Below are 16,853 nucleotides of genomic sequence, written 5' to 3' on the forward strand. Positions count from 1 at the left end.
ACACAGATGAAGTAGTGTACAGGCGTCCCTATAACATTCTTTTCATTTATCATGGCAGAGTAAATGAACAACTTATATCGCTCCAGCAACAGGGTGTGATTCGCCCTTCGCGATCACCCTATAATGACCAACTTACCCCAGTGCCAAAAAAAGGAGGACTACGACTTTGTCTGGACTTCCGGGCAATTAACAAGACACTACGGGACGACCGATACCCACTCCCTAATATAACTATCATACTCAGTCAATTGGGAGATAGTAAGCTTTTTTCATGCCTAGACTTGAAAACAGGGTTACCATCAAATCCCCCTAGATGAAATTAGCAGAAAGAAGACGGCATTTTCTTCTCCAGCAGGACATTGGGAATTTACTTCCCTCCCCTTTGGCCTTAAAACAGCCCCGTCCTGCTTCCAGAAAATAATAAACACTGTCCTTACATGACTATTAGGAAACAAGGTTCAGGTGTACCTAGTTGACATAATTATCCTGGGCGACACATTTTCTAATGATGTAGATAACTTAGAACAAATTATGGATCGCTTAAAGGAAGTCAAACTGACTATTAAGATGGAGAAGTGTAACTTTTTAATGGAACGTAATCAGAGTACCCTCTCATAACCATAAAGCCGTTTTAAGGACAAAGTAGATTATCTGGGCCGTGTCATCAGCTCAGAGGAAATAAGACCTCATCAGTCTAGTAAGCTGGAGGCCATAAAAGACATCCCGGCCCCCCAAACTGTTCATGATTTAGTCATTTATTGGATTAACTAATTACTATCGCAAATTTATTGCAAATTATTCACAAATTATTGCTCCTCTTCTAAAGATTAACAAAGGGAAGAAAGGTACACTCAAGAAAAAAGATAAAACTCCAATCCTATGGACAGATGAAGCAAAGCTTGCGTTCTCAACCTTACAGGATAGAATGCTTGACAGTCATTCAAAATTCCATGACTTTAACAAACCTTTCGTGCTCACTAATAATAATCTAAGACCTATTTCCTAATGTTAATAAATTAAGACCTATATCCATTTTTAGTAAGAAACTGAACGCGGCAGAACAGCGGTACAGCATAGTTAAACGAGAGGCTTTAGCTGTAATTTATGGGTTGCAAGTAAACCGCCCTTCAATACTGTGTTACTCTATTGAGATCCACACGGATCACAGACACTTATTCTGGCTGTTACAAGTAGCTAGTCCAAACGGCAGGATAGCTAGATGGCATACTCTCATGAGTGAATATGATTTCACAATTAGTCATCTACCTGGGAAGGAAATTATAGTAGCAGATTTTTTTTTGTTTGTTTATCAAGGATGAAAAATCAACAAGACGCGGAGATTGAATTGGAAGACCCGAGCGATAATGTTTGTGGATAGTGAACAACAAAAAACGTTGATTATGTAAATAATGTGGGGCAAAGTATTGCACCAGCTAGTGTAGAAAAAGAAAAAGGAGCCGAAAGATGTGGAATCAAAATATATAAAATGTATGGATGTGAATTATTGTGAATGTATTTGCCACTCACTTGACTTGAGTTATCATGAGATAAATGAGGTGCAAGATGAGCAGCCAGCATATAGACTGATAAAAGAATGATAAAAGAAGCAAGCTCCATGAATGAGATTGAGCAGACTCAGAAGTAAAATGTATGATGTGAGGATGCCCCTGTCAAAGTTGCAGGGGGAAAAGAATGTGTTGTATCGTGTTGTAGTGAATCCGGACGGAGAAGCCACCCCAGTGGTGGTCCCATCCCTCAAGTATTTCCAAAACGTGACAACTCTGGCTCATTTGTTGCCAACTACAGGGCACAGACGAACTAAAGTTACGTTATCTAGGTGTAGAAAGTTTGCTCTCTGAATGAAAAGGGATGTAGAAGAGTATGTAAGGAAGTGCGTCACGTGTAGTCGTTTCAAGCGAGTTGGGAACTTCCACCCTGCTCCTTTGCGGCATTATCCGGACGTCACCGCTCCTTTTGAGAGAATACACATGGACCTTGTGGGTCCCATGGGTGTATCGGATAATGGGTCTCGATACGTAATGACCATAATTGATGTTTTTACAAGGTATTTGATTACAGTACCCTTACGGAGTAAAGGAAGCCCGCAAAGTAACAAGGGCGTTGTACGTGAATGTGGTTTGTGTACACGGTGTTCCTCAGACAGTTGTTACAGATCAAGGTTCAGAGTTTGTTAATTCCGTGATGCAGGAGATAACTTCTGAACTCCTCATGCGACACGCGAAAATAACGGCTTACCATCCAAGTGCAAATGGAATAGTAGAGCGCGCAAATTATACCATTGTTAACATTTTGAGGACAATGGTTCTAGGAAATGTGTCCATTTGGGATATAATGTTACCTGCAGCCACCCTGGCATATAATACTGCGTATCATAGCACCATAAAGGAGTCCCCTTTTTATCTCATGTACTTACGGGATCCTCGTATGCCCTACACTATGTTAGAAAAAACTCAGCAGCCCTGGTATGATATTGACTCCTATAAGGAAGAAATGGCTGCAGTTGCAAAGAAAGTTTATGATAGATGCCAGGTTTACATTGAAGAAGGTAGAGAAGAAATGGAAAAGTACTACAAACCTACGAAACTCAAACCTATCAGCGTTGGCGACAGAGTGATCCTCAAACATATACCAAAAAGAAAAAGAAAAATAAGAAGTTGCAACCTATTTTGATGGACCCTACAGGGTAATAGACAAGATCAGTGATGTTAAGTGGTAAAATTAGGAATTTCAAGGATCAGTAAGGTTTCAACAGTCCACAGATAGAGTGAAAGTCCTTCAAGAAGACTTGCATCGATGTGCAGCAACGTCCAACGGTTAGGCGAGCATACCTTTTAAATCCAGAGACAGACACTGATCTATTCTTTGTATTGCCTCAAACTTGAAATCCCCTGAAAAAATTCTACCAAAGAATTGATAACTCGTAAAGGAGAATTAAGTACTACTTTGAAACTGAAACTAATGTTCGTTCAACGGCCCAAACAGCTGAAGCACAGGCCCTACCTTCTCAGGTTACTCCTCAAACTTACAGAGCCACGTCGGCATGATAAATCCTTCGCTCTTCGACGGTACAGGAGTTGCCCTAATGTAGTGTCAAAGCCAATACGATATAAAACTGGAATAATCTATAAGGATGAAAGTGCAATAATTAAGCGCAAATATGACGAAGTAAACCACAGATTTATTTGGCTCTTTCGATGGACGACTCAATAACACAACAGGAGTCCCCAACATGTGCTGGCCTAAGTTTCACACCAACATACTATCTATCTCTCTATATATATATATATATATATATATAGATCCTCACATAAGATGTTTAGCTGCATTATATAAAGCACGGAATTTAACTGCTTCTTTAGCTTGACATGTTATTCAAATGTCACCTGAGTACCCAGCTGTAATAGCAATAAAAGACACTCTTTAATTTTGAAAATGAATTCAGTTCATTGTTGCATCTAATAAAATGTTTGATGACTACTAATCAAAACAAGCTGCATGCTTCTATAAAAAAACGAAAAATTATTATTTTAAGGGTCATTGTCTAATAACCTATTTGGTACTGCGACTCAGGCTCAAGTTGACGCAATTCATGGAAAAAAAACCATTATGTGAGACAAACGGTTGTTATACATTAATGGAAGCCTAGGTTCGGCCTCCAGATATATTGTGCCTTGCAGTTCCTGATTTTTTTGCTTTATATAGGGATGTAATAACTGTGTCCTCCAGGACAACGGCTTTGCACGATTCTCGTAATTTCTCTGTCACCAAACCTTTACGAGATCGCCTGACACCTTTGATGTCTTTCAAATCGACTCCCTTCCATTCTCTGTGCAGAATGGCACCACTTTCTTATGTATAGTGTTGATTCAAGATATATTGCCTTCAGTGAGAATAGGAAACTATATTTTCTGCTTTCTAGTATAGAACACTGTAACAAGAATAACCATATAACGCAGCCTCTTGTGAATCGGCTGCTTTCTTGAATCATGAGTCAGTCATCAACCTCTGCCACACAATAGTCTTGAAAATATTTCCCCCTATGTTTATAAAAGGTCCTGGCTACTGGACCTATTCACTTGCCTCCCCCATCACTCTGACACACACATAGCCTACCAATCCTGTAAAAAAACATGCTGTCAGCCTCCCGGGTGGTGGGATATTGACGCATCGGCAAGGTTGCAGCGCCCACAGCCCATCCCTGACACTTCCTGGACAAGAAGCAGTTGTGGAGGAATCCCCCATCAAGGTCTCTGCCCTCTCCTCTCCACCTCCCTCCTCCCTACAGGTTCTTACAGGCCATCTTAACTGGTCTGTTTTGCCTGACTTTCCATCTCTTCGCAGAGCTGACTCCATCCCTCTACAGGAGCTAACAGCTGGCTTGCAGCCCCTATATTATGTGGTCGAGCCGGATCAGCCCTTTCAACCCGAAATCCATTGGTGGATTGTCTTCGCCATTGTCGTGATCCTGGTTCATCTGATGGTGACGTCTGCCATGTGGGTATTTCTATGTCCTGCGCTACGCACGACGCCGCCTACTTACATATTCAGCCAACTGCAAACATTGAAAGGCGTATCTTCTCAACCAACACCTGTGAGATCTCACGGCGAGATCTTCCGGAAGGAAGTATGTCAGGACCCAGAAAACGAGCAAACAGAGGAATGACCATGACAGTATTGCAACAAACTTCTAGAAATATCCATGTTTGTATATATATATATATATATATATATATATATATATATATATATATATATATATATATATATATATATATATATATATATATATATATATATATATATATATATATATATATATATATATATATATATATATATATATATATATATATATATATATATATATATATATATATATATATATATATATATATATATATATATATATATATATATATATATATATATATATATATATATATATATATAGTTGGTATGTGCCTTGATTTCTATTCAGAAAGTACGGGCTGATTCCTGGCACAAGTGGTTTGTTGAGATGTTTGTCGGTTAAAGACAGTTCCTTGATATATATACCACGGCGTTGTGTCGTCTGGGATTGATTAAATTCTTTCCGACTGCCCTGAGCGTGAGCGGAACCTCTTACCTTTCATTCCTCGTAGAGGTTGGCTGTAAATGCAACCTCTGGCGTGAAGTCTTTTAGCTCATCAGGTGGCTATGGTTGGTATGCGCCTTGATTTCTATTCAGAAAGTAGGGTTCGATTCCTGGCACAAGTAGTTTGTTGAGATGTTTTTCTGTCATAAAGACAGTTCTTGATATATATATATATATATATATATATATATATATATATATATATATATATATATATATATATATATATATATATATATATATATATATATATATATATATATATATATATATATATATATATATATATATATATATATATATATATATATATATATATATATATATATATATATATATATATATATATATATATATATATATATATATATATATATATATATATATATATATATATATATATATATATATATATATATATATATATATATATATATATATATATATATATATATATATATATATATATATTCAAAGTGCTCGGAATGAGACCGAAAAATGTGTAATGGGTGTTTATCTGTTAAAGCTAATACATGAAAAACTGACTTACCAGTTCCATCTGATGATCTCGAAATTTTCAGTTTTGTTTATTAATATCTTTTCAAACGGAATACGTTTAACGCATTTTTTCAAAAACGAATTTCTATTGTACTATGTTGTTAAAAGCTAATACATGAAACTGACTTACCAGTTCCATTCCGATCATCTCGAAAATTTCTTCAGTTTTGTTTACACTTTTTCGGAATACGTTTCAACGCATTTTTTTTGAAAAATATTATTGTATTGCTATTAACTTCCCTTCCAAAAGTCGTAGAATGAGGTCAAAATAATTTAAATCAAAGAAAATAATTTCAAGAATATATTTTATTCCATAAATTTAAAGTTAACAAATTGTGAGCGGTGCGTTCTAGCGACTCACGGTGTTGTTGATTTACTGCGCTATGTCCGACAACTAGAAGAAGCAGAAAAAAAAGACTTCTGACGGTCATTATACTGACGGTTAGTTATGGTCGACCATAAGCACTATGAAGAATACGGGCCTTGCAGTGCCCGTATTCTGCACCGTCATAACTTCTTCTGACGGTCATAGCGGAACAAAATGGCGCATTTCAGACATAACTCCGTTAGAAACTCTTATGGTCGACCATAAACTCTTATGGACGACCATAAAATTGCGCGGGACGCTGAGGTCGGGTTCACCCTGCCATAACTCTGCTTATGACCGTCAGAAGCGAGTCAACATGGCAGCCCAACGTCAACACGCTCACCAGCCTTTCCGAAGAAGGGACGTACTGAACGAGCTCAGCGATGCTGAGCTTATCAGGATATACAGACTTGACAAGGAAGGTATTTTGTACGTCACTAATCTTGTGAGGGAAGCCTTATCAAGTGAAACCAAGAGGAGATGCCCACTCACCCCGCAGATGAAGGTGATCATCACACTGCGGTATCTTGCCACGGGAAAAATGCAAATGTGCAGCAGCGACGACCTCGGCCCGTCACAACCCAGCATCAGCAGAGCCATCACCCAGACAATTGACGCCCTTGCAAACGTCAATATTATCAAGCAGTTCATCAGCTTTCCCACCACCCAAGACGTTACTGAGGACAACAAGGCAGACTTCCTCAACATTGCAAATTTTCCCGGGGTTATTGGTGTCGTTGATGGGACACACGTAAGGATTGTGGCACCAAAGGAGGAGGAAGACGTGTTTGTCAATCGCAAGGGCTATCACAGTATTAATGTGCAGGTCATATTCGATGCCAACTATCGAATACTGGATATCCTAGCGAAGTGGCCTGGCTCAGTGCATGATGCACGTATTTTGAATGGCTGTGGAGTGGCAGAATTGTTCCAGAGAGGGCATGTGCCACCAGGTAGTCACTTGTTGGGAGACAGTGGCTATCCCAGCAAGCCATGGCTCCTGACACCGTACCTGCGACCTCTGCCTAGACCTCAGTCACGCTATAATAGGTGAGTAGATAGTCTTTATTTTTCTTTTGGGTATCAGTATAGTTTCTTACAATAAACATGTTGAACGTGAGTTCCGCTAAAAATTTTGTAGAGTTGACATGCCACGCACTACCAGGTGCAATTAGCAAACTGAATCAATCACAACATTTACCTATTATATACAGAGTTCGGATAATAGGTTAGGCTAAGTTTCGACTGATCGAAAAAAATTTAATTATTTAGGTTCATTTTATAATAATAAAAAAAATGAAAATAGCAAATAAATCAGGAAAAAACTCAACCTAACCTAGATTACCTGGCAACAAAAAATACACATATTATATCAGCTTAAATAATAATTAATGGCGTTAATAATAAGTACATCAGATTTAAAGAAAATAATACACCTTTGCACCTTCAAATTTAAAGAAAAAGATATTTAAATGAAAAAAAATTGTCAGAATTATAAAGAGTTGATTTTCCTAGTAAAAAAGTTGACCTTCAAATTTAAAAAGTTGACTTTTAAATTAAAACACTTGACTTTCAAATTGCAAAAGTTGACTCAAATTTAAAAAAAATAGATTTCAATTTAAAAAATGTAATTAACCCGGTAACAGCGACGGGCCAAATTTGTGGCTTTACCGTGTACCAGCGACAGGCCAAATGTGTGCCATGATATAAACCCCTCAAAATAGATGATACATAATCTGATCACAAATGCTTTGATATATATTATGAAATGGTTTGTGTGAGGGGTGATTTTTTCTCATTTTTCTCGCCTGGAGGGACCATTAACCCGTGGGCTTCGGCTATGGGAAAGCCGAGAAGTGCCCGAGCAATGACAAAATTACTCTACATTTTGAGACTAAAAAAAGAGCATGGAATGTACATCAAAGTACTCCTCTCATAACCACAGCCAGGACTCGTCAAAGCCCTAAAAAGGATCTGTCGACGTTCTCGGGTTAAGAAACATGATCCCCGCTGCTACCGGGTTAAACTAAAAAAAAATTGTCAAGGACAGTCAAATTTAGTCAAGCAAAGTCAAATTTAGTCAAGCTAGGTATGGCAAGTAGTGAATTTACCCATAGTTAATGGAACATAAGTACTTAATATTGACTGCCATTATCATTTGTATTTTCTTTTAGGGCCCACAAATGGACACGGAGTGTTGTGGAACGGGGAATAGGACAGCTCAAGCGCCGCTTTCATGTCCTACACAGCGAGGTCCGAGTAACTCCCCCGGTGAAGGTGTGCAAGCTGATACATGTATGCGGCATGCTCCACAACATCTGCAAGGACAGGAATATTCCCATTCCTCTCGATGCGGCTCAACCTAACGGTGAAGAAGTGGATCTTGCCATGGCACAACCTGAAGGTGTGCAAGTTGTGCCGCCACTTCCAGCTGGTCAGCGGAATGAAGGTCGCCTGTATCGAGATGAATTCTGCAACTTGCATTTCCAGTAAGTTGGATATTTTATATATATATATATGTTTTTCGAATTGAATCTGGGAAACACTCATTTCTTAAGAATCTGCATTATTCTGTATCATTATTATTATGAAACTACCTACTAGTTAATTTGTTTTTCGTTCTAGCAATGAAGACTGAAACCCGTTCCTCAGCACGACTGGACAAGTACATGCCAAGGTACTGTTCCACTTGCATTAATAAAGTAATCAATCTATCAATCAATTATAACCCATATTCCTTTTGTAAACATTTGCAAATTAACAGTCCCCTCTTTGTTGTCAATACTCTAAAAACACTCATAGTACTCCTTCAATCTTCTTATACCTTCAACACTTACGATTACATTCCTATTCACACCCTTTACATTCATAGTTCATACACACCTTTTCATTATTTTCTCAAGCTCCCTTCACTTCCTTCAAGAACATCTCCCTATTATTCTGAAAGTCATTTCTCACCTTCCCTCCTAGCTCTTCACACATTGTCTTTTTATTCTCCATTAGTGTTCTTTTTGCATTTTTTTTACATATTCATTTTAATCTCTTTTTCCAGTGCATTTGTACACTGTATCATTCCTGCATAAGCATAATTAAATTAGTACAACTAAGGTTTCACAATCATAGAACTATGTGCATCCTTTTCTACTTTTATTAGGTATATTATTTGTTTTTCCTTTCATTTTCAATTTGCAACTTGAGCAAAATTTGTTTAAGACGCATGGCTTCCACTTTTTCTTTGGCAGCTGCCTCCCGTGCCCTTTCAGCTGCCTCCTGTGCCCTCGCAGCTGCCTCCTGCACCCTTGCAGCTCCTGCGAAGGCCCGAGCACAAGCAGCCACCTCCTCTGCGGCTGCCTACATGGCCCGTGCAGCCTCCTCCCCAGCCTGTGCAGCTGCTGCTGTAGCTCTTGAAGCTACAGCCTCCTCCTCAGCAGCTGCCACCTTTGCTTGAACAGCTATGTCAAGGTGACCTCTAAGCTTGATGAAATGCTGTGTATACATACTGAGAACGAACGGACGATAAACACTGACGGATGACATTCCTACAGAGGTGGCGTGATCTCTTTCTGAAGTGGGTTTTTTTTTTCACTATACCTGCATTCCTAATCCATGGCAATATATAATGATAATAATAATACACTGATATAATTACAACTTCTATAACACTGCTCGGTCACCTACCACTGATCGCGACCTCGCGACATCCAAAAAATATCTAATTAGTAGTTGACCCGACATAGTGTGAACATATTGACAGACTGCTTATGGCACAAGTATATTAAAACAATGGCTAAGCAGGAATACTCGTGTAGTAATGACATAAATAATGAGAGGTAACACCAGCGGGTGCGACATAAATCATAGGAAAAAAATCTCTCAGTGGATAAATATAAAGACACAAGTATCTGAAGTTGAGTAGTGTCATAGTTACAGAACATGAAATGCTCATCCAGCTTCCCCCCCAAAAAATAATAAGAAGAATAACAAAATGTGGGAACATGGTACAATGTTAAGGTACAGGAGCAGGAGAATGACACATTTCTTGTCTTTTTTCTTGCGTGAGAAGAAAAAAAAACTACCTAGCTAGTGGCTTCCCTGCATCCTGTCGCCGCGTCTGAACAACCAAATAATCGTTCAGGACAGAGTTCCTCCTAATAAGGTAGCACATGACGACGAGACTGACGAACATCAGAAACATTGGCACAAAAATTCCAGGGTACAAGTAGGTGAGGTGCAAGTATTCAGGCAGCGTTTCCTCCAGGGTTTCTGCAAACTCTGTTTCGTTTGCGAAAGACAATGAATTAAGGGAATGAGTTACATAAGAGATGCTGGATAAGTGAATGTTATCGAGAGACCGCAGAGTAAACACTCTATGGGAAATACTGGTCATGAAAACCAGACGGATCCGGGACGGGTACGTTGTTATGTTAGTGGAGCGGATATAGCATGCTTCCGCTATGGCATAGTTACCAGTAACCCGTTGATAAGTGGTACCCTCCGGGCAGATTACTGATACATAGAAGGACTGAGGAAAATATAAATAATGTAGACCCTGAAAGTTCTTATGGAAAACAAGTGTTGGGGGTAGTTGCTTGTAAGGGCACAGGGAAAAAGCGTCAGACGCGTTCACCCGGGTGAGGGCGATCTCACACAATCCTCCCCGAACCGGTAGGAAGGCAAAAAGAGACGCAGAGCAATAGAATCGCCTTAAGACCGTCTCCTGAGGGCAGGCGGTGGCTGAACGGATTAGGGTAGGCGGTGGCTGAACGGATAGCGAGACGACCCCGCGTTCAGGAGGACGCGAGTTCAATCCCCGACCGGTGCCACCAAGCTGGGATTTTTCAGCCGCCGCCGAGTGGCCTAAAACTACCCACATGGTGTCCAGGCGCCGGATGCTCAAAGGGGTGGTAACTTAGCCCCGGAGACGGTTGTAAGTCACGGGTCGCGTCGCAAGTTAGCTCCCCGCTAGGACCGTCCTCCGCAGCGATGCACAGCGCGGTCGCAGCGGGGTGCTAAGGGTTAGCCCTATGGTTCATGAGTGAGGCGGTAGAGGGCCGGCAGCTCACCAGCTGATGTGATTGCAACCAATGGAAATCACTGAAACAAAGAAGACAGCCAATCAGGATCGAGGAAGGTGTTTGTAAACAAACGATGGAAACTTGGGCATTTGGTGCGGGGCCGTCTAGCCAGACCACTTGCTACGCTTCCCTACTTCCTTCCATTCTTCCACCGACTGTTTCAGTGGCAACACCTGACCTCGTAGAGCCCGACCACTCCTCACACCAGTCATCCGCGCCTCACTTGGCCCATCCTCAAGAAGACGCAAACAGTAAGTATTTCCCCTAGTTCGTACAGACTAGCCATAATGTAGAAAACTAATGAAATATTGGTCGGAGTCAGATGCCACACCCTGCCCTTCCAAGCCCCAACACCCTGCCACACCCTGCCCTTCCAAGCCCCAACACCCTGCCACACCCTGCCCTTCCAAGCCCCAACACCCTGCCACACCCTGCCCTTCCAAGCCCCAACATCCTGCCACACCCTGCCCTTCCAAGCCCCAACACCCTGCCACACCCTGCCCTTCCAAGCCCCAACATAAAAAGAACATAAGAACATAGGGAAACTGCAAGAGGCCGGGTGGCCTACACTGGACCCTCTTATCCCATGAGCCCTGACTTTATTTAACAGTCTCTGGTGAGGTACCTTATCGAAGGCCTTACTAAAATCAAGATAAACCACATCATAGCTCTCATCATTGTCAGCTGCCCGTATACTCTATTGTAAAAGGATATAAGATTAGTAAGGCACGACTTTCCTTCAGTAAACCCATGCTGTGAGTCATGAATTAAAATATGTCTGTCTATATGGTCCCTAATACTATCAGCTATTATTGACTCAATAATTTTACCTATAACTGACGTCAAACTAATCGGCCTATAGTTCTCCATAGAAGATTTGTCTCCCTTCTTAAATATTGGAATAAAGTGTGCCTGCCTCCATGAAACAGGCACCACCCCTGTCTTACCTAGACGGGTTCCACGAGAAGGGAACCCCACAAGTACCAACACGCCAGCAGAACACTAAAGCTATTAAGCCGCTGCTGGAATGTGTGTTGATTGCACTAAGTAAAGACTAGTTATAAAATATATTGACTTATACGTATATAAGTGAAATAAATATTTATATTTATATTGCTGTAAGTCGAATAAAGTAATTTAGAATTAATATGTTCTATGTCTAGTGACTTCCTAAATACTTCTGTTAACTGCCCACTTATCTCTGTTTCACATTCCTTTATTACCCTGGGGAAAAGTTCATCCATCTCGGGTAATTACCTGTTGACCTGACTTCCCTGTGAGGTATAAACTGTTTCTGTCCTAATTTAATATCCCTGACCAGACTATTGTACTCACCCTCCAAGCTACTGACCTGACTAGTGACCTCACCAGAGATTACCGCCCCTCCCTGCTCTGGGTCCACCCTGCCCTTCCAAGCCCCAACACCCTGCCACACCCTGCCCTTCCAAGCCCCAACACCCTGCCCTTCCAAGCCCCAACACCCTGCCAGACCCTGCCCTTCCAAGCCCCAACATAAAAAGAACATAAGAACATAGGGAAACTGCAAGAGGCCGGGTGGCCTACACTGGACCCTCTTATCCCATGAGCCCTGACTTTATTTAACAGTCTCTGGTGAGGTACCTTATCGAAGGCCTTACTAAAATCAAGATAAACCACATCATAGCTCTCATCATTGTCAGCTGCCCGTATACTCTATTGTAAAAGGATATAAGATTAGTAAGGCACGACTTTCCTTCAGTAAACCCATGCTGTGAGTCATGAATTAAAATATGTCTGTCTATATGGTCCCTAATACTATCAGCTATTATTGACTCAATCATTTTACCTATAACTGACGTCAAACTAATCGGCCTATAGTTCTCCATAGAAGATTTCTCTCCCTTCTTAAATATTGGAATAAAGTGTGCCTGCCTCCATGAAACAGGCACCACCCCTGTCTTACCTAGACGGGTTCCACGAGAAGGGAACCCCACAAGTGCCAACACGCCAGCAGAACACTAAAACTATTAAGCCGCTGCTGGAATGTGTGTTGATTGCACTAAGTAAAGACTAGTTATAAAATATATTGACTTATACGTATATAAGTGAAATAAATATTTATATTTATATTGCTGTAAGTAGAATAAAGTAATTTAGAGTTAATATGTTCTATGTCTAGTGACTTCCTAAATACTTCTGTTAACTGCCCACTTATCTCTGTTTCACATTCCTTTATTACCCTGGGGAAAAGTTAATCCATCTCGGGTAATTACCTGTTGACCTGACTTCCCTGTGAGGTATAAACTGTTTCTGTCCTAATTTAATCTCCCTGACCAGACTATTGTACTCACCCTCCAAGCTACTGACCTGACTAGTGACCTCACCAGAGATTACCGCCCCTCCCTGCTCTGGGTCCACCCTGCCCTTCCAAGCCCCAACACCCTGCCACACCCTGCCCTTCCAAGCCCCAACACCCTGCCACACCCTGCCCTTCCAAGCCCCAACACCCTGCCCTTCCAAGCCCCAACACCCTGCCCTTCCAAGCCCCAACACCCTGCCACACCCTGCCCTTCCAAGCCCCAACACCCTGCCCTTCCAAGCCCCAACACCCTGCCCCGCCCTGCCCTTCCAAGGCTCAACACACCCTGCCCTGTCCTGCCTTCAAGGCCCCAACACACCCTACTCTTCCCAGCCCCAACTCATCCAGCTCTGCCCTGCTCTTCCCAGCTCCAACTGTTGCTCCAACTCCTCTCCCTGGACGTGACGTGACCATCTGCGCCTCACTTGCCCCTTCCTCAAGAAGACACAAAAGGTAAGCATTTCCCCAAGTTGGTACAGCCTAGCTAAAATGTGGTTTACTAATACAATACATATTGGTTGAAGAGCTGACTACCTTGCTGGAAACTGCCATAGTAAATAGGCAATGCGTTCATGTTGAATAGGAAGAGTCAGGCGCTACATAGAGTTTTGAGATCTCTAGATGGGAGGTAAAACACGTTTACATAGTATGCGATGTAGCAGAGGGAGTTATGGGAGGCTCACCCATCAGGAAATTGCCACACTACAAAGGGGATTGATGAGACTTCAGTGCACATGCTACTTTAGTGTTCTATGTATATTATAGATAGAGCAGGGTATGGCAGAGTATTTCCACGAGAAACTGGCAGGTGCGGGTGAGCCCACCCCCACGCTTTGCCACACACTCAACACCTCTCGCCTCCTCTCACATGTCAGCTATTTAATACCTTTAAATTAATTTAATCAAATAGTTGGATAATCCAATGGGTCATACATTGTTGAGATTATTTTTATGATTTTATGTCAGCTAATTAATATTTGAAATTGTGTAAAAGAATGTACATATCAAATAAGGCAGTACAGTGCTATGCATGCATTTAATTACAATATGAACAAGTTGTGTTAGAAAGAAAGCCTAAAACAGATTATATACTCAGTGTTAGGTTTGGTAGTGCTGTGGCAAGAAAATGTGATTATAGCCTCCGTGGTCTAGTGGTTATTGTAGTCAGAGCTAAGCCCCAAAAATTGCCATCCCAGCTAGGAAGGAGTCAGAAGGATGATAGAAGGAGTAACATGTTTGTGGGAAAAGTTTAGGTACTGCATACTAATTACATGTTACACCACTTTCAGGAATGGAGGGGAAGAAACCCCGTAAGGCCAACTTCTCTGAGGCTGAAGTGTTGGCAATGGTCACGGCCATCCGTGACAATTATAATATCCTTTTTGGTAAATTGTCTGCGGGGACGACCCATTCTACAAAATTGGTAGCCTGGGCAGAGGTCCAAGAAGCTGTGAATACAGTGGGGCTGGTTCACCGCGACATCGATGAAGTTAAAACCAAATTCAAACACATCAAGTCCGACGTCAAGAGGAAAAGGGCGAAGGACCTTCATTATCAAAAAGGAACAGGTATGTTGATAGATTATCACTGGAGAGCATTATGATATACAAAATATGTTTTTTATTCTTTGATATGTGCCGATACTAACCAAGCCAAATTTTTCGGGCAAATATCTCCCTCTCTATTAACAGTGTAAGGTAGTCAGGGGGATGATGTTAACGTCATATAAACTGCCTGCTAAATGTTACCATTCATCATTTTCCTTTCTTCTCAGGTGGCGGCCCAGCACAAAAGACACATTATTCAGTGGCGGAAGAAATTGTGCTGGGCTTAATTCCTGTGGAGGCCATCATGGGCCATCGTGGGATTCCAAACCCGAACCAATTGGCACTGACACAGGGTGAGACAAAAATATATTTGCGTTATGATCAGAAATATGATTCTTACTGAATGATAACGATTAACCATTGAATATTGTTATGTGTAATACTAACTACACATACACTATCTTGTGTTAACTACACAGTGTACACCAGAAAGTCAAAATATATACACATTAGTTATATTGTTGTAATATACATTTACAACCTAAAAAAACAATACGTTAGGAGCAAGTTTCACATTTGAAATAGACCTAATACTTGTTATATATTTTTAGTCTTAATTCTACAGTAAATGTTAATTTAATTTATGATTTTTAGTATCTTGGCACTAGGAGGCATAGATTCCTCAAGGCTCCCGGGAGGGTGTAGGAACTTAGCAATGGTTTAATAATACCGCTGTACAGCATTTATATGTTGTGATTTCCTTACAGAATACCAGGATGCTGCAACACCTGTAGAGGAGGAGGAGGAGGAAGAGGAGTGGAGGCAGGTGCAGCCCACCACCGAGGTTATACCAGTGGATATGCCTGCGGCCCTTAATGACCATTTATATGGGGCATTTATGGGCACCCCAAGACAGGCATCAAGGCCCAGGCCCTCAACGACCCACCACCCCTATGCCCGCCCAGCCAACCACACTCCCACCCGCCCAGCCAGCCACACTCCCACCCGCCCAGCCAGCCACACTCCCACCCGCCCAGCCAGCCACCGGAGAACTGCACAACATCCTGCACAGGACATTAACCTACTGGAGCAGATGTTTGAAGTGCAGAAGACACTCCACACTTCGGTGGAGAGGATGACCGACAGGCTGGAGCAAGCAATTGCTCGCGCTGGTTCAGAGATTGCAGCTGCTATACGGTGTGCTGCAGGTAAACTGCCACAGTAATGTGCATGTTTATCTGCAGCACCCGCCTGCAGAGACCTCATGTTTGACAACTTGAGGTCTCTGCAATGGACCGTATTGGCTATCCGGCGGCGACTCGGAGACAAGTACTGTTTTGACTTAACTCAGTTCCTTTTTTCTATTTCAGAAAAAAATAATACTGGCTGTCGTTTGGAGCCAAATGTGGTACCTGCTGGTAGAAAAAAAAAAGGATTTACCCTTTGCTGGTCAGATTTTAAGGCTTGCGTCTGTGTGTGGTGTGTGTGACCAGTGAGGGGCGAATGTGCCGCAGGCTGCAGTCTCCTGAGCGGCCCAAACGGACAAAACACAGCTTGGGAGGTTTCGTATTTTTTTTGCCCAGGGCTTTATTTTGCTCTCCAGTAGCTTAAAAATGATTTAACTTGCTGTCAAATAATTGTTCGTAGCTATTTTGACCTCTGGTCTTAAGATAAGTGTTTACAGACGCCCTCTCGCTGGAGAGGATGTCTGTAAATCTCTTATCTTAAGGCCAGAGGTCAAAATAGCTACAGGTACTTCAACTAGCAATTATTCAACAGCAAGTTCAATCATTTTTAAGCTGCTGGGCAAAAA

At 41.5% G+C, this 16,853-nt stretch overlaps 1 protein-coding gene and 1 long non-coding RNA gene across 2 annotated transcripts; both read left to right on the plus strand.

Annotated features, from left to right (window-relative positions):
* The first annotated feature begins 7,959 nt into the window (after window positions 1–7,959).
* Window positions 7,960–9,355, plus strand: LOC126986592 (uncharacterized). Its single transcript, XR_007739833.1, has 3 exons — window positions 7,960–8,569; window positions 8,706–8,757; window positions 9,323–9,355. It is a non-coding gene; the product is annotated as an uncharacterized LOC126986592 (long non-coding RNA).
* Window positions 9,356–10,532: 1,177 nt separating this feature from the next.
* Window positions 10,533–16,519, plus strand: LOC126986598 (uncharacterized). The gene is made up of 3 exons (XM_050842864.1): window positions 10,533–11,406; window positions 15,268–15,393; window positions 15,808–16,519. The coding sequence occupies exons 1-3, from the start codon at window positions 11,229–11,231 to the stop codon at window positions 16,263–16,265; spliced, it is 762 nt and encodes a 253-aa protein (XP_050698821.1). The 5' UTR covers window positions 10,533–11,228; the 3' UTR covers window positions 16,266–16,519.
* Window positions 16,520–16,853: the final 334 nt, after the last annotated feature.

The sequence above is a fragment of the Eriocheir sinensis genome, chromosome 6, assembly GCF_024679095.1.
Source record: "Eriocheir sinensis breed Jianghai 21 chromosome 6, ASM2467909v1, whole genome shotgun sequence".
Lineage (NCBI taxonomy): Eukaryota > Metazoa > Arthropoda > Malacostraca > Decapoda > Varunidae > Eriocheir > Eriocheir sinensis.